Genomic DNA, 26,414 nt, shown 5'->3' with positions numbered 1-26,414 from the left:
TAGAATGGAAGGATACGAAGAGTTGTTCTCAATGTTATATGGAATACAGGGCTATAGAAATGCTTTGTGTTTACTTGCCTCCCTGACTCAGATTTTCCCAGATGACTGGATGCGTCGACTGGGGGAGCTGGAGGTTGGGTTTCACACTGTTCGGTGAGAGGTGCCCAGGAGCTTTGGATGCAAATCTTTTTCCTGTCGGATCCAGGAGCAGCTTGCAATCCTTGTCAATGGAGAAATGCACCGATGTAGCCCCCTACAGGACACTTCACAGGAGGGGGGTGGAAGGCGAGCTCCAGCGACGGCCACCCCACACACTCAGAACGGTGGGCGTCTGTCCAGTCACGATTGTAGAAGTCCTTTAGGACAGGATGGCCGGATACCTTGTACTCTATCCTGACTTTTTCCAGTGAAGTGAAGCCTTCAGCTTCACTCCGCTGCAGTTTTGCTTATTTTTATAGGACAAATGACCAGTCCTTCAGACTGTCAGTACTTGGAAAATGTTTTCCTTTTCTTGTTACATGTTATCTATTTTATGGGTAACTTTTTATCATTGCACAATGCATCTTAAAATGCAGTGCAATGGGGTTTCTTTGGTATGACACTAGGCTACACTCAAAGGGATTTCTTGGTTACTTTACATGTGCCTAAAGACAAGCTGGTGGCAGCAGTTGAATTTTGACTATTTTTGCAATAGCCTTACCACGTTTGGCTACTAACTGTGACTAGTGTCCCGATATGGCAGTGCAACAAGGATTTTGCTTGTTCTTTTGCCCATTTTGTTTATTGGCCTTCCTGCCTTGCCAGGTCAGGAAATTCTGTTTATGGTCATTCACTGCCCGGGAAAGCCTTTGTTTTTGCCAGCTAGCTAGTTCAGGGCCATGTGTATTGTTGGGCAAAGTTTGTATGCAGCACCATGTGGGACCACTACACACACCTAGGACTACAGGTCTAAGCAAAACCAACCTTTGGTATAAGTCTGTAACAGAGTTTTGAGTAGCGAGTTGAGCAGCCAGGCTTATCTCAAGAGGGACTGAGCTTGTAAGGGTGTTACACAAAGGTTTACAATGACAAGTTTTCAGATACTTATATTCAAGGTTTCTTGGTAAAACACTTCTTATTTTATTACACAATCATTTATAAAGCATTGACTAAATGAGGCACCAATATTACAAAAAAATATACTACAATACTCATGACTAAGCAGTAGAGCTCCCTTAAAGTCTGAGCTAAATAGCATTGAAGTAGGAGCAAAAAGGCACAAGTTAATAAACTGTTACTTTAAAACAGTGCCAAGAGGAGTTGATTCAATGCAATAAGTAGTCCAAAGTCAATGGGTTAGTGTCTTGTATAAGTAAAAACGGCTCTGGTATTTAAAACGGAAAAGTCTTTGCCACGGGTCTTAGAAGCCGTTCACGGAAGAAAGCTTTGTAGGTCGGGTCACAAGCTGACTAGGCCTGCAAGTTTCCAAAGTGCCACAAACTTTCGCGGTGAGAGGTAAGTTCTCTCGGTCGAGGTTACACAGTACCTTCTATTGTAGAAAAAGATGCAGCTGAAGACTTCTGTTCCTGGCAGTTTCTGAGCCTGTCACTGGGACAAAAGGGAGGATGTCAGAAGACTCCTGCAATGCACAAGGACGGATCACAAGGCTGGCAAATTGGCAAATCTTCGATTTCTGGTTGCTGTGTCTTCAAGCACACAAGCTGGTGTCCTACTCCCTGGTCAATCCTAACCAGCTCCGAGAATGGTATCCAGGTGGCTTACGAGTTGATTGATCTTACCAACTCAAAGTAAGAAGTCGTCCTTGAAGGGGCTTCTCTGTCGAGATGAGCTTGGCGATTCGGACCTGCAGCAGGGCTCCACTGGGCAAACCAACGGTCCCGAAGTTGCAGCAGCCGTCCTCTTCCAGCTCGTCTTTGGTTCTTTTGTTCCAGTGGTGGGCTCTGCCTTCCAAGCCAAGGGACTCGCCTTTTAAAACAGTTTTCTCTTATTCATTCCAGCCTAGCTGTCACTCGCCCAGCAGGGTGGCTGTCCTTGCCGGACAGTCAGCCAGCCAATCGCGCCACAGTTCATTTGGGTCTCCTAGGAGACTAAGCACAGGTAGTTTCGGGCACCTCCCTCATTTATTGCCCACCCCAGACACGGACGCCAGAGGCAGTCTTCAGTCCTGAAGCCCTCCAAAGGCATAGAAACAAAGGGACCAAACCTAGTTCGGCGCGCAGAGACAAACTCTAGAAGGACCTTTCCAAAAAGAAATGGCGGAAAAAGACCGGGACCTGTTCAAACAAAGGGGGCTTAGACGCCATTTTGAGAAACATGGCTCCCGTGATTTTTAGCTACCGGTGTTCGCGGTCGGGAAAAATCATCGTAGTTCATTGTAAAGCTACTGCCACTAGCCATTTCGATAGGAAAGGGTAGCATTTGACTGCTCCCTGAGTTTCTAGACATAGGGGATACTAGGTAACCCCTCCAGCACTCTATTGTAAGGTAGTGTGTGCTGGGTCTAGGAATTTAAAGGCTAGTAAAGTCACTTTAACTTTACATTCTCTGTGAAACTGTAGTTTATCCCAGAGAAGGCATTTAAACCTTGGGACAGCCTAAAAAGCTTCCCTGTGTCACTGCACTGAGGGAGAAAATGGCACCCTATGCCACAATAGATGCAGCAACTATGGACACAGACTACAACAGCAGTGTTTCTCTGCCACCGAGAAGTCCACCCCCGTTGCCCCCCCCCCCCCCCACCGACAAAGTGGGGTCATTTCACCCCATGGTTGCCCACGCATCTGAGCTCTTTCAGCTGACGCCAGAAGAGACCAAGAAAGAAGGTTTCCTTTACCAACGAGTTGAGGCCAAGAGGAAGACCATTCTGGCGGTGCGTCTCCTGGACTACGTTTGGGATGTGGGGCTGGCGCTGATGAGAAACCCGGCATCAGCCCCATCGAAGAGGGACAGGCTGGAAAGGAAGTACCGGGTGTTGAGTCGGCACCCAAGTGCCCATGGTCGTAGCCCTCCCTGGACTCAGTGGTCTCGGCGGCTGCGAGGAAGCAGTCTTCTAATCCCTCATCTTCAACCTCCATTTCCCCCAGACAGCGAGGGGAAGAAGTTGGACGCCATGGGTAGGAAAGTGATCTACTCGGCGGCGACAGGTCAATGCGCTTGCGATCCTGGCCAGATAAGACAGGGAGCTGTGGTATAAGATGGCCCTGCTGCTGGAATTTCTCCCCAACTACAAACTGGTCTATGTGCTTGATCATCCAGGTGGGCGAGGTAGCATCGGACCTGGGCATCGTGGATAGCCACCATCTTTCGGCAGGACATTCAGACGAGGGTTCTGGGCATGCCCTTTGTTAGGCAAAGTTTGTATGCAGTACCCTCTGGGAACACTAAACACAACTAGAACTAGAGTCTGTACTACAGTTTTGGTAGCATGTTGAGCAGCCAGGCTTATCGCAAGAGGGGAATTGGGAGCAGTAATGATGTTACACTGAGGTCTACAGTCACAGGTGTTCAAATAAACTCTTACACTCAAGGTTTCTTGGATAAATGCTTATTAATTGAGCAGTCAGTCAGTTATAAAACATTCATTATAAGGAGGCAATCGTATGGTAACACACAAATATACTTCAATACTGTAGGTTTCTGAATCAGACAAGACCCTTTTGGGATGGCCCACAGACACAACCTACACCCAAGGGTGACTTTAGTAACATGGGTGCTGGGGACATCTTACCGTTGGCATTCAGAATGCTTTGCAAGAGGAGTGAAAGGCAAAGGTTATCGGAACGTAAAAGACTACAATTATTCTTGGACAGTTCTGAGTTCACCAGAAGAGTCAATTCAATAGGCTAGGCCAAAGTCAATGGGCTAAAGCCTTGGATAGGATAAAGTGGTTCTGGTAAGTAAATGAAAGTCTCTGCACAAGTTCCTAGAAGTAGTTTGTAAAAAGAATCATCATGTGGGGTCACAAGCTGATTAGGCCTGTGAGTTGCACAAGTTTCAAGCACTTTCACTGCGAGTTATGTTCTCTCAGTCTTCATTTACAGTACCTTACAATGAAGAACAATATGCAGCTGATGACTTCTGTTCCTGCAGCTCTCGCTGTTCCTGGGCCCTAGTCGTGGGGACAAGAGGGAGGACGTCAGGGTACTCCTGCACTGGGACGGTCAAAAGTTTGCAACTGGCAAACTTCAATTTCAGTGGCTGTTTCGCGTTTCAGCTACAGCGTTGGTCCTGGCTGTCAAGGTGGACTGTCCTTGCTTCTGAGGTCCTGCATTCAACTGGGGGGGTGGGGTGGGTAGGCTCGGTTGGTCCGACGTCATGCGGGTCTGGAGGATCTTCCAAACGCTCTAGGCCAGTTTACAAACACCAACAATTTGGTGTCCCTCTCCTTGGCTCTACAGTTTCCTGCAGCAACTCTGAGGAAATTCAACCAGATCTGAGATGGGTGTCTAGGTGGCTTACTTGGGAGTTGATTGGTCCTACCAACTCGTCCTTTGCAGGGCTTCTCTGTTGATGCAAACGGGCAAACCAACGGTCCAGGAGTTGCAGCAGCTGTCCTCTTCAAGCTCTTCTTCAGTTCCTTCGTCCAGTGGTCGACTGTTACTTCCAAGACAAGAGACTCGCCTTATATTCAGTTCTCTCCAGCCTAGCTGCCACTCACCCAGCAGGGTGGCTGTCCTTGCTGGACCGTCAGCCAGCCAATCATCAGAGTGCTTTTGGGTCTCCTAGGGAGTTTCAGGCACCTCCCACATTTCCTGCCTACCCCAGACACTCTGGAGCCAGAGGCGGCGAATGAACCGAGACCAAACCTGGTTTGGGACTCAGAGAAAAACTCGGACCTTTCCACAAAGAGATGACGAAAAAAGAAGACTGACCTGTTATAACAATGGAGGCTTCGGCGCCATCTTGAAAAACATGGCTCCCGCAATTTAACGTTACCGGAGCTACGAATTGTTTGCGGTCATGATAAATCATGGTATTTCGTTGTTAAACCATTGTCACCAGCCGTTCTGAGAGGAAAGAGTAACATTTGAATGCTACTTGAGTATCTAGACACAGGGGATACTAAGTAACCCCTCCAGCACGCTATTGTAAGGTAGGGTGTGCTGGGTCTAGGAATTTAAAAGACTAGTAAAGTCAATTTCGCTTTACTTACTCTGGGAAACTGTAGTTTATCCCAGAGAAGGTATTTAAACCGTGGGAAAGCCTGAAAGGCTTCCCTGCGACACTGCACTGAGGGTGCTATTTGATAAATGAAAAAGATGCCTATGGAGTTGGTTAGACTCCATAACCAAAGGAAACACAAAGGTAAAACACATATCAAAATACATGAGGGAGTGGGGGAAAAAGGGTCTCGCTCTCCAGGTTAAAACAAAAATCAAGTTCTCAATCCATCAAAGTTGCTGGGGGTCTCTAAGGGAAGGGAATTAGCACATTTTTGAGAATTCTTCCTAACACCCTTCGATGCGGACAACCTCTTTGGGAAGGCTGTTGAGGAATCGTTGCAAGCCATTAAGATCGACACGGAGACGGTACGTGCCCTTGGCACGCTTCAGCAACATCGTCCTTCTTTCACTGCCACAGGAGTGAAGTCTGGCAGGTTGTCAAAGTGTTTCGGTGGGGTAATCCTCTTCGTACAGTAACACCTTCCGTTCCACAACCCAGGAGGTGTACAGGGGCTGTTTCAAAGCTTTCGGAGGTAGCCGATGTCGCTCCCAAGGCGTCACGCAGGCCCCCACGCAAGATTGAACCGGCTGGGACATCGGGCCCCCACCTTTGCACCCCAGTGGGAGGCCAGCTGGCAGGCTTCATCAGCGAGCGGGTAAAGATGTCCACCGACCGATGGGTGCTGGACGCTCTCGCCCACGGACACTCGAGTTTTAGCAGAAGTATCTGCATATAGCAACGGTGGCCCGCCAGGAGCAGCACATCCCTCCGCTCGCGCAGGAAGTACGGGCCATGCTAAAAAAAGGCTGGGGGGGGGTGATGGAGCTGGTTCCAAAGTGACTCCAGAGCTCTGGAGTCTACTCCAGATACGTCTTGGTAAAGACCAGGGGCTGGAAGCCCATTCTAGACCTGCTGTACCTGCACATGCTCTTCCAACTGGAGGAAGGAGACTTCCTGACGTCACCGGATCTGGTGGCAGCTTACTTCCATGTCCCCTTTCACGAAAAACACTGAAAATTCCTGCGCTTTGCAGTGCAGGGAAAGCACCATCAATTCAAGGACCTCCCCTTTGGACTGAAGTCGGCGACCAGGGTGTTTACGACATGCCTAGCACCGGTGGCGGCCCACCTGCTTCTACAGGGATGCATGTGTACCCGTACCTCGAGGACTGGCTCATCCGGGTCAGGTCAAGGGAACTGGCCTTCAAACACACGGCGAGAACCGTCCGGCTGCTGACGGATCTGGGGTTCTCTGTCAACTATCCAAAGTTCTGCTTGACACCATCGCAGAACGCACTATTCTTTGGGGCCAGACACAACAGTCTCCTCTCCACGTTCTCCAGCTTGGCGGCTTCCTCGGACGAGCGTTTAACGGCCCTGCTAGGCAAGGTGCAACAGCTGTTGGCACTGAAGACCACCGCGGTGCGGCCCATCAAGTCGCTACTCTGCATGATGTCCTTGTGCATTTTCCTGATCAGACTCTGCAGGTTGCGGATGCGATACCTTCAGGAATTCCTCGTGGCTCTTTGGATTCAGGTGTCCAGAAGCTTTGCAGACAAGATTACTTTCAACAAAGAGTTCCGTCGAGCAATAAGGGAGTGGGGCATGCACTTTTCTCCATCTCACAAAACCGCTGCAAACTTTGAAGTTTTAGGGCACAAGCCCCCAGTCATCTTAGGGTTGTACTTCTAAAGTTAGGCTTGTAGTCTTGTGAACCGCCTTTGCAAATAATACATTTCCTTTCAGTATTGTGGGGTGTGATGACTTTAATGCTCTGGCTACAGGGGCTGTATATATATTTTGAGTGTTGTATGATAGTATGAATTGTCAGTAGTATGTTTTCTTGGCCATAAATATAGTATTTCTGTATAACTATCGACGTGTAATACTTAATTATTTACCCTGTGGACTCATTATGGACCCTTTACCAGGGTCACCCCTTCCTGAGACTTAGCCATGACCACTCTCCATGCGGCTTTGATTGGTACGGCTGGGTCTTAAACTGGTTGGTCCCACCAGTCCAGCGGTTGAAGCGTTAGAAAAGATTTCTCTTTTAAGGCAACTTTCCCTCCATATTCTATGGATTCCCCTCCCCCCTCCTCCAACCTCCTCCATCTTTTTGTTTTTGAACCTCTCCTGACTTTTTGCAGGGAAATGAAGCCTTAGCTTCTTTCCTGACCTGTTCCTCATTTGTCATGGGGAAACTGATAAGTCGCTCAGACTATCAGTACTGAGAAACTGTTTCCCTTTTGTCTTTTTTACCTGTTTGGGTTAACAGTTCACACAGCATCTTAGTGCAGTGGGGATAGAACCCAGTCTTTTACACTGGCAATTTCTGGTTACTTGTAGATGTGCCTTAAGACAAGCTGGTGGCAGCAATTATATTTTTACAATTTTGCAGTATTTTTAGTGTATACATCCGCCTTTCCCGCATCTGGCTACTAAACGTGGCTACCGGATTTGTTGCATGGTGTTTGCCCATATTGTTTGGCCTTACCTGCCTTGCAAGGTATTCTTTCACCATCTAGATTATACACGTCTGCTGCAAAGAAGTTGCTCAGGCATCAGTTGTTTCAAAGAGGGTTGAAATTGAGATTACATTTTCACTTCTGGTAAACCATGTATGATTTTCTTTCTTTTTTTTTTTTTTTTTTTTCCCCCCCGTCTGCGGCCCTCCCACCCCCCCCTGCTGGTATTCAGACGTGGTCGAGGAGACCGGATGGGACGATATGGTGCTGACCGGGCTCAAGAAGAGTACTATGTCTCGCGTGATCATGATTTCCGGGATGTGGATTACCGGGCTTATTCCGATGACTATGGTGGCGGCAGCGACATACAGGAGGAGTGTCTGTCCCCAGACAGCACTGGTGAGGTAAGGCTGCAGAGTACTCGCAATTATGTGGTAAAGGAAATTAACCCCTGAGGCAAGGTATATCTCAGCAGATGGCAACTCTGAGGTAAGACTGAGAAAATGAAAAAGGAATAGATAAACAGATTATGCTGGTCATGTAAGACAGATTAAGGCGCAGTGGGTTCAGGTAGAATGAACAAGGAGAGGGATATTTAACATCATCCAATGATATGACTAGATTGATGGTGAGAGGGTTGTCTTTTAAGTTCTTATTATGGTATTTAGCTTTGGGAAGCAACAGAGCACTTCACAATCGTAGGGGGAAGAAACACAGTGAGGGGACTGAGAAAGGAGCTAACTGGGCAGAGCGGGCAATTGGCAGCAAGGTACCTACAAGCAACTAGGGGAGGAAACGGAGAAGAGCAGATCAGTCTTAGAGTGGGGAGCGGATGGTGTGTGGACCTATATGTTTCGGAATAGGCAATCCTTGAAGATTAAGGCCTTGAGCTCTTTCCTGAACTGTAGAAGTGATGGGGGATGGTGGGGCGCAGCTGGGGTGTGAAGCCCTCAAGGTTCACAACAGAGAGCCAGTTCTCGATGTTCAGTTTTGTTGGTCAGCAGTAGGAATTCAGTCATGGAAGGGTTGAGTTTCGGGTAAGCACTGGACATTCAAGACTGGATCAATGTGAAGCAGCCCTTGAGCTTGTGGATGTCTTCAATGGAGGATATGGGTTGCATCTGCATATTGTATTTTATGTGGAGCGAGGAGGGTTCAGAGTGGTTAGGGGACACGATGGATCCTTTCAGGACTCCACAGGTGTGATCTGGAGGAATCCATTTTTACGCACTGTTGGCGATTGGCATGCTAGAGTTTGAACCAACTGAGGATGATCTTGCTGACCCTCATGCAACGATGTAGATTGTTGGTCAGTGTCTGGTGGTTTACTGTGTGAAATGCTGCTAATAGTTCAAGGAGAACCAGGAGACAAGGATGGCCATCATTGAGGATTTTAAGGGCATTGGCGTTAACCTTGATGGTAGCTGTTTCTCTGCTGCATCTGAAGTCAGATTGGTAGCACTGAAGGAGTTGTGTAGGTACTGCTTTCCCAAGGATCTTACCTAGATGGTTAGATGGCTGATGGAGCGGTAGATGCTGAGGGCGTCATTATCCAGTGTTGGTTTCTTGAAGTGAAATGATTTGCCCAGTCTTGTGGGTCGGGGGGAGGGGGAGGTGCCTTGAGTTAGGGAGGTGTTGATGATTGTCTGGCAAGTGAGTGCTTCAGTCAGAACGGTCTTCAGTGCGGAAGCAGGGAAGATGTCACTTGCGTACGATGTGGCCTTGAGTGAGGGTAGCAGTGAGGTCTTCCATAGCTAGTGTCTTGGAAGTTGTCCTGGTAGTTATGGTTTTGCGAGATGGGATGTGATTTATGGTGTTGGTGTCTTATGTGTTGGCTGGACATGCTGATCTTGTTGATGAGTTGATGGCTGTGGAAATTGCAATGAAGGTCAGTACTGGTGGGTCGGGCAGAGGGTTGAGGCATTGCTTGGTGGCTTTAAAGAGGGCTCTGCTTTCACAATTGGCCTTGTCTTTGGTGTTTTGGTAGGTGGCCTTTGCAGGGGTCAGTTCTGTGTAGCATGGAGTTGCTTGAGCAGGGTGTTAGGCAAAGTTTGTATTCAATACCCTCTGTGAACACTACAAACAACTCTGACTACAGGTATAGAAAACCCAACCCTTGGTATAAGCTTGTACTACACCCGTTTTGGTTGCGTGTTGAGCAGCCAGACTTATCCCAAGAGGGGTCAATCTGAGACGTAGAGGAGTTGCACAGAGATTACCAGTTAGTATTCAAATCAACTCTTACACTCAAGGTTTCTTGAAAAACCAATTATTTACTAGTCAATTAGAATATGCCTTTTTTTTAAATAAAGGGAGCAATATAACAGTAACACTCAAATATACTTCATGAAATACACACTCCTAATATCTCTAAATCAGTAGATGGCCTTTTGGGATGGCCCACAGACACTACTTAACCCTCAAGTGACTTCAATTGCTAGGGTGCTGGGGACATTAATATATCACTGTTGCATTTAGAGTCATGGAGTAAGATGTCAAAGGAAAAGATTATTTAGAACATACAAGAGACTACAAATATTCCCCCAGAAAGTCATTCAATACAATAGGCTAAGCCAAAGTCTTATATGGGATGAAGCACCTCTGGTAGGTAAATGGAAAAGTCTTTGCACAATGTCTTAGAAGTCTTTGAAAAAAAGAAGAATGAAATGTTGGGCCACATGCTGATTAGACTTGAGTAGTAGAAGATGGCAAGCAACTCTACTGCAAGAGGTATGTTCTCTCAGACTTTGTACAATACATTTTAAAGATGAAGAAAAGATGCATCAGATGATTCCGGTTACTGTGCAGCTCTGCAGGTCTCGCTGTTCATGGGCCTCAGTCGTGGGGACAAGAGGGAGGATGTCAGGGGGTGGGGGGGTGGGGGTGTGGGGGGACTCCTGCAATGCACTGGGCCGGTCAAAACTCGCAACCGGCAAACTTCACTTTCAGTGGCTGTTCAGTGTTTCAGCTCCTCGCGTCTACCGCAAATAGCAACACCGCAGTTCTTGGCTGTCTAGGTGGACTTTCCTTGCTTTTGGGGTCCCGCACTCTGAGGGGGGGGGGTCTCGGGCTCGGTCAGTCTTGCTTCCTGGGTGTCCGGAGGATCTTCCTGGAGCTCTTGGCCAGCTTAATAGCAACACACACAATCTGGTGTTCCTCTCCCTGGCTACACTGTTTCCAGCAGCAACTCTGTGGAAATTCAACCAGCTCCGAGATAGATGTCCAGGTAGCTTACTTTGGAGTTGATTGGTCCCACCATCTCAAGGGGAGAAGACGTCCTTGCAGGGGCTTCTCTGTTGATGGAAACTTGGTGTTTCGGCACTGCATCAGGGCTTTACCGGGCAAACCAACGGTCCAGGCTTTGCAGCAGCCATCCTCTTAGTTCTTCTTCGCTTCCTTCGTCCAGTGGTCGACTCGCCAAAGGACTTTTATTCAGTTCTCTCCCATTCATTCCAGCCTAGCTGTCAGTCACCTGGCAAATCGCCACAGAGGGCATTTTGGACTCCTAGGAGACTAAGCACAGGGTTTCGGGCACCTCCCTCAGTTCCCGCCTACCCCAGACACCCTATAACCAGAGGCGGGTTTCACTCTTGAATCGGCCAAAGGCAAAGCGAACAATGGGACCAAACCTGGTTTGGCTCGCAGAGTAAATCTCAAGAAGAGAAAATGCTTTGACCACACCTTATTACTGTGCCAAAATAGTGATGCTTATTCCAAAAGTACTTGGTAATTGAAGTAGTGATGAGTTTTATTAATGGCCCTTTTTGTGGTAACACGTGTTTCAGTAAACCGCCTTTCTCAATCCAGGGCTTGTCCTGTAGTGTCCCTCTGAAATGCTGCAGTAGTTACAAATTGTTGATATTACTGGGATCAATCCCAACTGCATTGGTTCGTCTTCTCGCGTCTCGGCCATTAATAAAACTCATCACTACTTCAATCACCAAGTACTTTTGGAATAAGCATCATTATTTTGGCGCAGTTATAAGGTGTGGTCAAAGCACTTTTTTAGGGGAACTCAAAGTCTCAGTCCCCTTTGAACACACCAATGCGACAGCGCAAATTTGCAATAATAAGGTCGCGGAGGTCATTAAGTGATATCATCGAAAAAGTTTCTCCTGTAGTTTTCTAAATCTCAAGAAGGACCTTTCTACAAAGAAATGGCAAAAAGAAGAACTGGGCCATTCTGACAGAAATTGCACCCTTGGGTGCTTTACTGCAGTTAGAACACAGCCCGCAGTGAATGCACACCTTGTCAGTGAAAACGAAACCACTGCCACCAGCCATTCAGTGAGAAAAGGGTAACATCCATTTTTACATGACAAGTTAGACAAAGGGGATACTAGGTAACCCCTCCAGCACCCTATTGTGAGATGGTGTGTGCTGGGTCTAGAAAGTTACAAATGTAAGTAAAGCCAATTTCACTTTACTGCTCTTGCAATCGGTAGTTTATCCTAGAGAAGGTATTTAAACCTTTGGGAAATCTGAATGACTTCCCTGGGCCACTGCACTGAAAGTGCTGTGTGCCCCAATTGTAAACGATGATGCCTATGGAGTTTGTCAGACTCCACAATCAAAAGAAAAAGTGTACAAAATTGCATTAAAATACATGAGGGTGGGAAAAAGGGTCTTGCTCTCTCGCTTTTAAAAACAATCCAGTCCTCAAAATCCAGCAAAGTTGCTGAGCCTCTCTAAGGTGGAGGGAATTGGCACATTTCTGAGAATTCTCCCTAACACATGGTGAGGTCAGAGGCACTGCAGGATTTTTGCCTTTTATCCAGCATGGGGTCTGGCATGGATTCACATGCTCATGAATATTCTGCTTCGTCAGGCCGGGAATCCTACGGTAAAAGAAGAAAAAGTTTCACTTTCATTTAGAAATTGTCTTGTCACTGAGCTCTGGGTCATACTGCCCCCAGCCAATGACTGCCCTCTCCCTAAGCCTCTCCTCTGGCAGCCATCTTCAGATTTCTACCGCACGTACAAGTTGTGGGAGTCCTTGTGTTTCGCTCGTGCTTTTTTGCTAGGAAATTCCTATTGTTGATCAAGCTGGTGTGCTCTAACATTTCTTCATCCGACTAACGGGGATCCGTTTGTTGGCATCCTTCATCGCCCCTCAAGGGCAGAATCGTCTCGTGTTTTTTTTTTTTGTTGTTTTTTTTCGATTTCAGAAGTCCATCAGGCCTGACCAGGTTGAAGGAAAAGGACAGGGGTTCCCTTTTCAATCTCTGCACTGGCTGTGGTTTGAGGAATGTTTTCATGGAGGACAAGCATTTCCAGTGCCTTTGTGTTAAGGAGAATTCCTTCACCTTCAGGATATGCACAGCATGTGAATCTAAGCAGATGCAGTCATCAGAAATGCTATTAAGGTGAGTAATGCATGTCTTCTCCAGCATGGGTCTGGCATGGATCCACATGCGAAACCCTCCCTCCTGCCCCTCTGCTGCTCTTCTTGGTCATACTGCCACTTTACACTACCAAATCTGAAAATTGCTTCTAGAGGAGGAGCTTAGGGAGAGGGCAGTCATTGGCTGGGGCAGTATGACCCAGTGCTCAGTGATTGTTTTATTGGCGAAAGACAGTTTGTAAGTGAAACTGTTTTTTTCTATTACTGAGGATTCCCGGCCTGATTATGGGGAATATTCATGAGCAAATGAATCCATGCCAGGTCGATGCTGGAGAACAATAGTTACAGGTAATTAACTTGTTCCGTCCTGACAGTAGGGAGAAGGCAGTCTCATTTTGTGTCACATAGCACCCTCAGTGCAGTGGCACAGCGAAGCCTTTCAGACTGTCCCAAGGTTTAAATACCTTCTCTGGGATAAACTACTGTTTCCCAGAGTAAGTAAAGTGAAATTGACTTTAGTAGTCTTTTTTAAATTCCTAGACCCAGCACACCCTATCTTGCAATAAAATGGCTGGAGGGGGTTACTTGATATCCCCTGTGTCTAGATGCTCATGTAGCAGTCAAATGCTACCCTTTCCTCTTAGAATGGCTGGTGGCAGTGGTTTACAACGAACTACCATTTCTCCCGACTGCAAACTATTCGTAGCTCCTGTAATGTTAAATCGCGGGAGCCATGTTTTTAAAGATGGCGCCTGAGCTCCCTTTGTTTAAACAGGACCAAGTCTTTTTTCGCCAGTTCTTTTGGCAAAGGTCCTTCAAGAGTTTGTCTCTGTGCGCCAAACCAGGTTTGGTCCCTTTGTTCATTCACCTTTGGTGGCTTCAGGAGTGAAGGCCCCCCCTGGCGCCTGAGTGTCTAAGTGGCCAGGGAGTGAGCGAGGTGCCAGAAACTCCCTGTGCTTGGTCTCCTAGGAGACCCAAATGCACTCTGTGGTGATTGGCTGACTGTCCGCAAGGACAGCCACCCTGCTGGGTGAGTGACCGCTAGGATGGAATGAATGGGAGAGAACTGAATAAAAGAGTCCCTTGGCTTGGAAGGCAGTCGACCACTGGACGAAGGAACTTGAAGAGGAAGCCTGCTGCAACTCCTGGAGTGTTGGTTTGCCCGGTGAAGCCCTGCTGCAGTGCCTACTTGCCATTTTCAGATCGACAGAAGCCCCTGCAAGGATGACTTCTCCCTTTTGAGTTGGTGGGACCAATCAACTCAACAGTAAGCCACTGGACACCGATCTCGGAGCTGGTTGAAATTTCCTCAGAGTGCTGCAGGAAACTGAATAACCAGGGAGAAGGATACCAGTTTGTGTGCTTGACTTACCGCCACCGGAATTGGAAGTTTTGCAAAGCTTTAGTGCAGTCCCCTGACATCCTCCCTCTAGTCCCCACGACTGAAGTTCAGCAACAGTGAGATCTACAGGAACAGAAGTCATTGGCTGCCTCTTTTTTTCTTCATTTGTAAGGTACTGTAAAACCAGACTGAGTACTTGCCTCTCGCGGTGGAAGTGCTTGAAACTTTGGCAACCCACAGGCCTAATCAGCTTTTGACCCAACAGATTTGTCTTGCTAAAAACTACTCCTAAGAACTTGTGCAGAGACTTTTCCATTCCAAGACTTGACTTTGGCCTAGCCTATTGAATTGACTCTTCTGGTGAACTGTAAATATTTGCACTGTCTAAGAATATTTGTAACCTTTCATGTTCTAAATAACCTTTGCCTTTTACTCCTCTTAAAAAGTATTCTGAATCTACAGTAAGATATTCATGTCCCCTGCACCCATATTACTAAGTTACCTGTGATTGTAGGTTGTGTTTGTGGGCCATTGCAATAGGGTCTTATCTGATTCTAAAAAATAGTGTACAGTATTGAAGTATATTTCGACGCTCGTTTTCGAGTTTCAAAAAACTGATACTATGAAGCTTCCACTGGATGATCCGTCTATGCATAGCATTTGAATCTAAGCGGATACAAGCACCAGAAATAAGATTACGGCGAGTAATGTATTCCATATTGCCTCCTTCTAGTGAATGTTTTATAACTGACTGATAAATTAATAAGTGTTTAGTCAAACCTTGAGTGTAAGTTTATTTGAACACCTGTGATTCTGTAACATCATTACAGGTCACATTTCCCCTCTTGAGGGAAGCCTGGCTGCTCAGCAACGCTACCAAAACTGTGTAGTACAGACTTATACCAAAGGTTGGTTTGCTTACACCTGTAGTCCTAGTTGCTTGTAGTGTTCCCACAGGGTACTGCATTCAAACTTTGCCTAACAAATATGCTCTCTGTTTTGGAGTCGTTTAGACATTCAGAGATGAATTTGGTTACATGTGGCGTTGGTGATGTTGGGGAGATTTCTCAGAAATTTGCTAATTCCTCTCTACCTTGGAGACCCCCAGCTCTTTTGCTGTACTCTAGGACTTGAATATTTTGCCTGAAGAGAGTGAGACCCTTTTTCCCCACTCTCATGTATTTTAATGTGATTTTTAACTCAGTTTCTTTTGGTTGTTGAGTCTGACAAACTCCATATGCATCATCCTTTGTGTTATGTCACACAGCACCTTCAGTGCAGCGGCCCAGAGAAGCCTTTCAGATTTCCCCATGGTTTAAATACCTTCTCTTGGATAAACTGTTTCCAAGAGCAGTAAAGTGAAATTGACTTTACTTAAATTTGCAACTTTCTAGACCCAATACACACTATCTTACAATAGGGTGCTGGAGGGGTTACATAGTATCCCCTTTGTCTAGCTTCTCATGTAACATTTTTATGTTACCTTTTCCTCACTGAATGGCTGGTGGCTTACTTTTAACTACTGTGGTGTGCCTTTACCGCGGGCTGTGTTAGCAGCTGCAGTAAAGAACCCAAAGGTGCAATGCTTGTGTAAATGGCCCCGGTCTTCTTTTTTTCGCCATTTCTTTGTGGAAAGTTCCTTCTTGAGATTTACTCTGCATGCCAAACCAGGTTTGGTCCCTTTGTTCGCTTTGCCTTTGGCGGGGTTCACGAGTGAAGCCCTCCTCTGGCTCCCGGGTGTCTGGTGGGGGCAGGAAGTGAGAGAGGTGCCTGAAAACCCACTGTGCTTAGTCTCCTAGGAGACCCAAATGCACTCTGTGTGGTGATTGGCCAGCTGACTGTCCTGCAAGAACTGCCACCCTGCTGGGTGACTGACAGCTAGGCTGGAATGAAGGGGAGAAACCTGCATAAAAGGCGAGGCTTTTTGGCTTAGAAGGCTGAGTCGACCACTGGACGAAGGCACCAAAGAAATTGAAGAGGACGCCTGCTGCTACTCGGTGAAGCCCTGCTGCTATGCTGAAACTCCAAATTCGTATCGACAGAGAATCCCCTGCAAGGACTACTTCTCCCCTTGAGTTGGTCGGACCAATCAATTCCAAGTAAGCCACCAGGACATCTACTGGGAGCTGGCTGAATTTCCAGAGTTGCTGCTAGAAACCGAAAAACCGGAGAGAGGAACACCAGATTGTGTGCATTGCTTTTAAGGTGGCCTAGAGCTCCAGGAAGATCCTCCGACTCCCAGGAAGCAGGAGTGACGGAGCCTGAGCCACCTCAACAGAGTACTTGCATCTGGAGTCCAGCAATGTCCATCTCAACATTGGTAGACGCGAGGAGCTGAAACACCAAAGTGCCACTTGTTTGAAGATTGCCGGTTGTGGTCGGTGACCATCCCATTGCAGTGTGGGAGTCCCCAGACGTCCTCCCTCTTGTCCCCATGACTGAGGCCCAGGAACACCAGGGTCTGCAGAGCTGCACAGGAACATAAGTCATCTGCTGCACTTTTCTTCAACCTAAAGGTACTTTACAGTCTAAGAGAACTTGCGTCTTGTCGTGTAACTGCACTTATTCTGTTGGTGAGACTTGTGGTGGTTGCTCTGTAGAGTTGCTGACAGCTTTTTTACCTTACAAGCCTACATAGCTTGTTGCCCTCCTTTGAATTCCTCTCTTCTACAAAGACTTCTAAAAACATTGCAAGGCTTTTACCTACCTCTGAGAAGTGCTTTAGTTTCACCTAGACTTTTGCTCAATTGACTTTGGCTTAGCCTGGCTCCCTGAATGACTCTTGTTCCCTTTGTGAAATGTGTGTGGTCTTGGAAAGGGTTAGCTAACTTTACATTGAGGGTTTTACAAAAAGTACTTGCCTGCTTTGAGAATATTTGTAAGATCTCTTGTTGTGCTATAATAACCTCTTTTACAAACTCTTAAATCTAATTCTAAATGCAACGTTGATATAATGTCCCCAGCACCCTAACTATTGAAGTCACCCGAGGGTGTAGGTAATGTATGTGGGCTATCCCAAAAGGGTACTTACTGGTTTAGAAATATTAAGAGTGTGCATTTTAGAGTGTATTTGTGTGGTGCTGTTATATTGTCCCCTTCTGAAGAAGGCTTATTCTAACTCGCTCAAGAAACCTTGTGTGTAAGAGTTTATTTGAATACCAACCTGTGTAGTACAGACGTATACCAAAGGTTGGGTTCCTATTGCCAGGTGGTCAGGGTTGTTGCAGTGCACCCAAAGGGTACTGCATACAATCTTGCCTAACAGTGTCCCATTAGGTAGTCTTTTTACAGGGTTCCGCTAACTTGTTACATTGCTAAGCATCTTTTATCCTAGTGACTGAAGTATAAGGAACTTTGCTTAAGTCCAACGACTTGGGCTCCACTCCTACACTCTTTTTGTATAGTTCTGGATTGCACTTTTAAAGCATTAGAAGGTGTGTGTGTGTGTGTGTGTGTGTGTGTGTGTGTGTGTGTCTCCACCTTATCTCTCTCTAGACAAACTAATGCTGCGATCTCAGCGTCCGTCTACACGTGCAAACTTATCCCTGCCTGCCTTCCTTTCCACTGCCAACTGCACCATCCTTACCAGAACCCTTGTCATGTCCAAATTGGACTATTGCAATGCGCTTTACTTGGGATCGAGTCAACGTAACCAACAAGCTACAGGTCATCCAAAATAATGCCACCAGCATATATCCGACGCTAGACATAGCCTACGTTGGCTTTCAGTAGCACAAAGAGTCTGCCTCAAAACCATTGCCCTCACGCATTAATGCCTGGCCAATCAGGCACCCAGCTACCTGTCCAGCCGTTTCACCCCACACACCACCAGTCGAACTCAGAGCAGCCCAAGCTCACTGCCTCTCTCTACTTAGATTTAAACTTCAGACAGCATGGGGTGCCAGTTTTTCTGTCCTTGCCACCAAACTGTGGAACTCGCTCCCCCACCCACTCAGAACAGAAACTTCCTTCAAGAGTAAAGCCCAACTGTGGCTCTTGGCCCAAGACACCCACAACCATTGCCCTCCTCTTCAGCATTAAACTCGCCTTCCGCGATACTTCCTCTTTACACTGTATTTACAAGAGAATGCCGGATAAAGTATTTTGTATATTCTGTAAGCTTTGTGTATGGTTCCTTCAATGTTCTATTGTTTATGTACTGTAACCTAAGATATGCGCCCAGATGCCTTTGGGCCAGGCACGCTATACAAATGCAAACTAAATAAAATGACCATTTATCTGTAAAGTAACACGAGTGCATGTAGGTAACAATAATACAGTAGAAGTGTCATTGGTGACAAGTCTAACATTGTAACTGCAATCAACTACTATTGGAGTAATCGCCTCTGAAAATTATAATTGCCATTTCCTGTGTTGGTTAGTGAAAGAAGTATATATCTACCTTTGTTGTGTAAATAAGAATTGTGTATTTTTAATATAACATTTACTGTGTAAGAGTTTCTTACTATTGTAAAGTTCAGTGTACTACAGCTCACCTCATCCTCCTGTGATAAACCTGGCTGCTCTGCCATTTTATCAAGATCATTTTGGTAGTACAGACTTATGCAAAGAGTTGGGGAGCTGTATGCCAAGAGATGGTTGAGTCTTACCTCAAGTGGACTTTAGGGGAAAAAAAACTAACGCACTTCACCACTGTGTAACTCATTAAATGCTCATAGCAAGCGTATTGCTTCTATTTCAGTATGCACATTATGCAGGGATGGGTAGAATTAACCTTTAGATGGTCCTAGCATGATTGTGATGTGTTGGCGCTGAAGGGATGCATCACATGGTCACATGGGTCTTTCCTGTGTTTCCAGGACTACTATGATTGCTCACCAGAATCGGAGCAGCGCCGCCGCCATGGGAGTTCAAATGATGACATGGGATATTCTGGTGAGGGTGATTATCGTGAACTGGAATATCGGGAAGAGGAGATGAAGGCCAGCAGTATAATCATGTTGAGGATGCTCCCACCGAATGCCACTGAGAATGATGTAAGTACTTATCTGCAAATATACTTTTTGTTAGCTTAAAATAAGATTAAGAATTTCCTCATTTTCTGACCCATAACTTTCATCCACCAATAAGGTTAAGACCTAAATGGGCATTAACGCTCAACTTCCATCTTATTCCTAGAGGTCATCTCTTAAAGCTCTGCCTTCTTTTTTTCTCTGGATTCACAGGGTATGAGTAAGATGCTACCAGGCCGCATTAATTGGAGTGGCAGCACTGTTTTTAACTTCTGCTTTCTCATCTACCTTTCCTTGTTTTCACTCTTCTTACATCCACATTCAGATCCGTTTGCAGCTGGAGGAAGACGAGAGCCCCTATCGTGAGGTGCGGCTTATGCGCAACAAGGCAACAGGTGAGCTGTTGTTGCAGTCTCCCATTTCCCTGCTTTCTTCCCCCATTCAGAAACGTTTACCTTTTCCCATGCTTTAGTCTGTGGTTAATGGAAATGTATTTACATGGAACTATGCCAGAGCAGGGAGCAGCACTGAAGGCTGCGGGATCACACAGTAGCTCTAGGGTGCCCCATAAACTGTCCTTGCATGATGTCAGGCAGTTGAGACTGGGAGATGGGCTTGTGGATGGGGTGAGGAAGGGAGATGGCCTCTTAGCTAGCTTCAATGTCTGAGGTTTGGCACCTTGTTACCCTCACTCAACCTTTTAGGGATGCATATCTGGGTTAGCAATGGTCTTAGATTGTAGTCTCATGTCCCTGTAGCAGCTCTGATACCTCTAACAGACTTGTAATTCAAGATGGGAGAGGTGCCTCACTTAATTTTTTAAAATTTATTTTGGGGTTGGAGAGCATCTGAAGTGTAGTGCAATGTCTTCCTCACAAGGGCGGCAAGGGTTTAGAGTGGTTGTATTTACAGAGGGTTTGGTACATTAGATGGTAAACCAGTACAGGTAAGTTCTTATTATAGTGCATTTCTCTGACCCTTTATATTCCCACCATCTCCCTCAAGATAGGATTTTCTTGAAACAGGGTGTATGTTCTCTACATTAGTCCTGCATGTGTACCAGATTACTGGGGGGTCCTTGATGTCCTCTGGGGACCGAGAATGAGGCTATCAATTGGACTTGGTGAGCTGGAGCAGCATGACACACCCTGCTCTCTGTCAGAGTAGCTTGTCATGCACCTGTTTGAGAAGTTGCTACAGTCACTTAGCCAAAAATGAAAACCCACAAATTAATTATCTGGAAGACTATTGCCTCTTTTTGTATCCGTCCCATTCCAAAATGAAAACTGATCTGTCAGCACTTCACTGCCTGGCTTGGGCATCGAAAGGAAAAGAACCAACGCTTCCAGCTCCCGGTTTAATACATGGCGCCATCCCCTTTTCACAAAAGAAAGGAAACCAACTATATTAAACTTGATAAATACATTAGTTTCCCAGTACCCTTAATGCCAATGTTCACGGTGGATGATGGCTCAGCTTTTGACAGTGCTGCCATGTTATTATATCAGCTAGGTGAATCCACTTTGCAGAGAAGCAGTGGATCTGCAGAAGATAGCCAAGCACCCAACACAGTTTGCCACAAATTTCAGGCCGAAATATGTATGGCATTTGTGGCACTCCTCCCTCCACAGTATTGGGATGAATTTTGTTTTGGTTGCTTGAAATTTGGAATCCATCAGTACATGCTGACATGGTGGACTGGGCGCCTGCCTAGGTTCAATCATTTATCCTTCATCTGCCTGTCTGAGAGGATTTGTAAAGTATATGTCATCTGTAATCGCTATAAACCCTGCAAGTAACTAGATCACCTTGACTGGTCAAAGATGAGTGTGTTCTCTTGCCATTGTTTTTTTTTTCTGGCGCATGGCCTCACATTTTTAAGGTTCCTTGTTTCAAGTTTTTTTCCCCCCCAAGTGTTAACAATCTAATATAAAAAAAAATCATACAGGATAACTAATTCTGTGAGATTGGGCAAGTTTGAGTGGTGCAGGCATTCCAACATTTGAATCTTTATTTCCCTAATGGCTCCTTCTGTATTACAATACGTGGCATGCATAGACCTCTAACACCTTTTAAAATGTTCTCTCAGGTTTGAGTAATTTCCACAAACTGAGTCCTTTGAAGACCTGCTCTTCCCGAATTCCTCCCAATAGGTTATTGTGCACCCTGCAGAAACCTGTGCTTAAAATCACTCTTACGTAAATTAGCTGCAATCCTATTCTCACCTAGAATGTTATAATACTGCTCAATGTCCACTCTAGTCCTTATTAGAGCACCTGTCGCTATGTCCCTTTTTTGTAGGTTCTGTGTCTAGCTCACCTCTGGTTCTCGCTTCCCATTGTAGCATTTCATTCTCCCCCTCAGTCCTCTGGTACAGCGATAGGGCCCATGATGTGACAAAAAGCTGTTAACTAACACACTGCGTCTGTATCTGAATGCTATCTCCAGGTCAAAGCCGGGGTTTCGCCTTCGTCGAGTTTAATCACTTGCAGGACGCTACACGATGGATGGAAGCCAATCAGGTTGCTTTGCTGCACTTGAAACCCACAAGTATTACACTGTTGAATGACCAATCAAAATGCCTGGTTCACAAGGACGCAGCTTTCTTTAGAAAGGGTGAAGGCTCCCATTGTTCCTATGCCTAGTCCACTCTACTTCCCAGCATCCCCTCTCCTGATCTAAAATACCCCCATAACCTTCTCTAATTTCTCCTCCTGTTAGGGTAGAGAAGCTGTATTGGTCTTCTGAGTGATCCATTTGACACCCACTGTCATGGGAATAGTTTACATTGTGGCCTTACATATCTCATGTACTTTGTTCTTTACTGAGTCCCGTTGCTGGATCCCCCCCCCCCTCTTCCTCTTGCTGGCTCGCCCCAACCCCTTCTCTCTTGCTGGCTCCCCAACCCCTTCTCTCTCTTGCTGGCTCCCCCTTCTCTTGCTGGCCACCATCTTATCCAAGTCAACATTTGTTGTTGTCCAACATTAAAACCATTACTTTGTATGATGAGATCTTTGCTGTGGAGCAGTTTTACAGTAATGCTTCTGGATGACAATTTCCTCCTCCTGTTAGTGGTACCTTACCATATGGGCTTTTAGCCTGTTCACTGCTTACGTTTGTTTCATCTGGAAGCTTACTGGTTGCATTTTCTTGAAACACTTGGGAGATGATCCAAATGTACTCTTCTATAGAGAAAAATCCCGGCAGGGGAACTGAATCTACCATGAGAGGGTTATCTTGATCACTTGAACTGCTCTATTGCTGAGATCTTTTGTGTCATATTGTTGGCAATATGCTTTGCAGTGCGAAGAACGACATGCGTTTTTTAATTTACCACTATGACAGTTAAACTGATGCAGGACTTTTTTTGTTTTAGAACTGCAGGAGGGTGAAACGGGTCTCTTGGGTCCCGGTTCTGTTGGGTATACTGTTTTTATTTGGACCATTGCAGAATCTGAAGAGCAGCACACACACAGCCATCTTAGATTTCTTTCTATGCTGTTGCAAAACTATCACCTGGATATTTACTTCTCTTGCAGCCCAAAACAATTCTAGCCACTAATAACTGGTTCAACAACTACTTTGTGTGAAACCAATGTGTTTCATGTTTCCACTGTAGAATATTTTTTCCTGCACTGTAACTTTATTGCATTTGTCATCTAGTCGGCAATCTTTTTACATTTGACTCACGCAGAAATTGTCTGGTCATACTTATTAGTGTTGGTAGCCACATTACCCCTACATGGGGCTAAGGTGGCTACCGATGGATTTTCAAGCCCGATGAGCCGGTTGATTTCTAAAATCAACTCGGGTGGAAGAATTTTCGTAGGCCATCCTATTTATGGTTAACAGGAAGACACTGGAGAGGTTAGCCAAAACCCAATCAAAGTAGGTGAGAAAGCAGTCGAAGTTTAGCCTCCGGTAAAGTGTGCTAGAGGTCTAAGGGTAGAATGAGTCCATACATAGCAACACCTAATAATGAAAGTTGGATAATAAGGATTTAATGGTTATTTATTCGGCCTTTAGTTGCACACTAACTAGATAAGTCAAAGGTATCGGGTCCCAGCGCCGATCTCCTGCAGGAGCAGATGAATAGCCCACCTAGTACCTCAAACCAGTATATCCAACAATCAATTGAACAATTATTGAATTGACCAGAGTGGGGGAAACAGGGATTTGAAGAAAATAACAAATGGTCAGGATAACACTGGAGTCCTCAACTGCTTGGCACATTGGACCTCTGGATACCTGACAGTCTTTGTTTCTTTACTTGGAGACTCTTGAAATAATTAATCTTTATATTTAATTTGCTTTTCTCTGCTGAATTCTTTCACTTCATACTCCTCTTTAACTATCTGTAAACTCAGTGTAGTGAAGAATCTTCAGTAATTGAACACCTTAACTTGTATTGAATGCTTTTGAAAAAACTTGATGAGCACAACTAATTGATATTTCTGCTAGATTCAAAAATTGCATTAGTTTGCAGAGTTCACTAGTTCACTTGTAGTTCTATTGGATTATTTGTAGAATTGTTAAACGCTTCAAAAAACGTGCGCTTGAACACTGTTGAAATATTGAATCTTGTTCACACGCTACCTTATGTCACTCGCCAATATTATGGGTTTGCGCGCACACGCTACCTTATGTCACTCGCCTCCACTGGATCGCGCATTATTGAAGGTCGCTGTTTTCTAATAGAAGAGCAGCACGCCGCCACAGGATTGCGTTACTCAGATGATCGCTGCCTTGTATATTATACGCGCTCACACATAATCTGGAGCCGCACGCCGCTACAAGATCGCAACACTGATGAATCTCCTCAAACGACAAACCCGTATTATGCAGCTTCAGACTTCCTGGTCACGCCGCCGCACATCACCAGGTCCTTTACTCTAAAGCGGCCGACACACGACGCACAACAAACGCCTCTGCTCACACTGCAAGCATGGTCAATATTTCAAAGCTGCCTGCACATAAAGAAACAAATGTTCAAAAGAACTTGAGTTAAATTATATATGAAAACCGTTTCTCAAAACTTGGTTTTTGTATAACTTAAGTCACTTATCTGTATTTTCACTTCTCTGGTTCTTTCAGATGAATTAATATTGGGTATTCTGAAGTTTCTTTAGTTTTTCTTTTGAATTTACTGGAACTCAGTTGCACTGTGACCATCCATGAACATATCTTGAATGAAAGGCGGTTTAGAACCTCTCCTAAGGTTCCAAATTGCATCATAGTAGTCCTCAGCCAATCACTGCTGGTCAGGAAGTATTCCACCATTTGAGCTGAGACAATAGTTGCTGGCTGAAATGATATTAGATTAAGGAAATGTCTTTGTGCAATTAACCTAATCCTCTACCATAAATACTTGACAAAGGCTAACCTAATGCTTTCTGTTACCCAGGGACCTGACAAAAGGTTAAGTATTCTCAAAAACCATATATATATATATATATATATATATATATATGTTGACTCATGGGAGAATACTGATGCCTATGAATCAGTGTTATGGGTGTTACTCTGATGCAAAAAAAACAGGTAGGAATAGTCAGAATAAGCACAAGTACAGCTTTTCCCTAGCTTATGAAGTCCATCCCTAAGATGGTATGAGGCATTGTGCCCAAAAGTCACAAGTTCCAGTGCACAACTTCTTCGGGTAAGGTATTTCAGAATTTGATGCAGTGGGCTGTGGTGGTGCACCCCACTGTATCCTAATCCCCAGGGAACTCCTAGGAAATAATCCATAGCCCAGGCCAGAGGGAGTTCAGGACAAGGGCTTTGCACCCAGTGTTACCCAATGGGGGACATAAACGGGCTTCTGATGCTTGTTAATCTGCTTAGAATCACATGCTGTGCATATGGTCCGACATCCAGTGGTAACCGTAGAGTATTGCATCTTGTATTTCGGGGACTGAAAGGGGACATCGCATAGGCTGGTCTGTAACACTATCCCTATCGTGACGTATAGTATACCCAAAATCCCTCACGCACCGAGGTCACTCAGATTGTTTTTTTCCACCCAGATAACTGGTCGACCTATATCGGCGCTCTTACATAAGACATTCTTTACCTTTATACCAACTTGGACTGCGATTTAAGAACTTCAACGAAGACTGCAGGGAGTTTGTACGGGGGTGCATTTCGGTGCCCAAGATCCGGCGGCTGAGGCATCCACGTGGCCTGGCCCTCTGGCCAGCCTACACAGTAGGGAGAGTGGGGTCGGGGTGGCCTTATCTTTCGTTATGTCTTTCCTCTATTCCTCTAGGTCTGGTCATCTTTGTTCATACCTTTCTATATGGAAAGGACTCAATTTAGGTTCTGCCCTAAGTGTAGAGAAGCAGTGTGCGGCTTGTAAGAGCCTTCTGCCTAAGACCCTTAAGGAGCGCTGTGTAAAGCAGTGGGCCGCATACAGTATGTCGCAGGCGGAACCCTCTTCCCCCACCGCCACACCTGCCGAAAGTGACGGGGGCACCTCCGATGACCAAACCTCCATATCGGATGCTAAAGACCTTGAGGCAGACGCTTCTACGTCTGCCACGCCCGTCCCCGACCCTTCAAGGCCTGACGCAAGTCTCGCTTCAAAGACAACACCCGGCGACAGGGGCGTACAAAAACCACATCACACTAAGCACACAACCCCACCACCGATTTCAATGGGTACGCCGAAAAAGGTGAAAGCGCCAACAGGGCCTTCGCAAATTACAGAGGATTCCTCTGATCGGGTAGATCGGCCTTCCCCGCATCCGCAGCAGCATCTTGCGACTGGGCACTCCAAAAACAAGGGTGCTACCCCTAAATCGTGTTTACACGTCAAAGTGTGGGCAATCGACACTGCGACGGTCCCATAAGGCCTGGTAGGCCCAAAACTTACTACTAGGCCTTCAAGCGAAAAATCTAATGCCGCAGTAGGTGGTAGATCTACCGATAGACCTTCAGAACCGTTAACTCACGCCAATTTGGTGGGGATTGAAGACAGTATCACAAGAATTACTTTGGCGGTTGGGCTGGTACTTACTCCATCGAAACGCATGGGGCAGGCCACGGACATGTCTAAAGATGCGCCATGGTGCCCCGATACTCGCGAAACCTACGAGGACAGTCAGGAGCCTCTGTCCAACACCT

The 26,414-nt window shown here is 45.9% G+C and overlaps 1 protein-coding gene across 4 annotated transcripts in view; it reads left to right on the top strand.

Annotated features, from left to right (window-relative positions):
- The window catches only part of RBM10 (RNA binding motif protein 10), a 464,414-nt gene that overhangs the window by 54,637 nt on the left and 383,363 nt on the right, over positions 1 to 26,414 (top strand). For all 4 annotated transcript variants that reach the window (XM_069647579.1, XM_069647578.1, XM_069647580.1 and 1 more), the window contains 4 exons: positions 7,863 to 8,034; positions 19,137 to 19,313; positions 19,615 to 19,684; positions 21,738 to 21,811. In XM_069647579.1, coding sequence (XP_069503680.1) covers positions 7,863 to 8,034; positions 19,137 to 19,313; positions 19,615 to 19,684; positions 21,738 to 21,811 — 493 coding nt within the window. The remainder of the gene's footprint in view (positions 1 to 7,862; positions 8,035 to 19,136; positions 19,314 to 19,614; positions 19,685 to 21,737; positions 21,812 to 26,414) is intronic.

Source organism: Ambystoma mexicanum, chromosome 2q (genome assembly GCF_040938575.1).
Source record: "Ambystoma mexicanum isolate Mex_15411 chromosome 2q, UKY_AmexF1_1, whole genome shotgun sequence".
NCBI classification, from domain to species: domain Eukaryota; kingdom Metazoa; phylum Chordata; class Amphibia; order Caudata; family Ambystomatidae; genus Ambystoma; species Ambystoma mexicanum.
The sequence above is the reverse complement of the archived record's forward strand: the minus strand, read 5'-3'. Positions and strand labels throughout refer to the sequence as shown.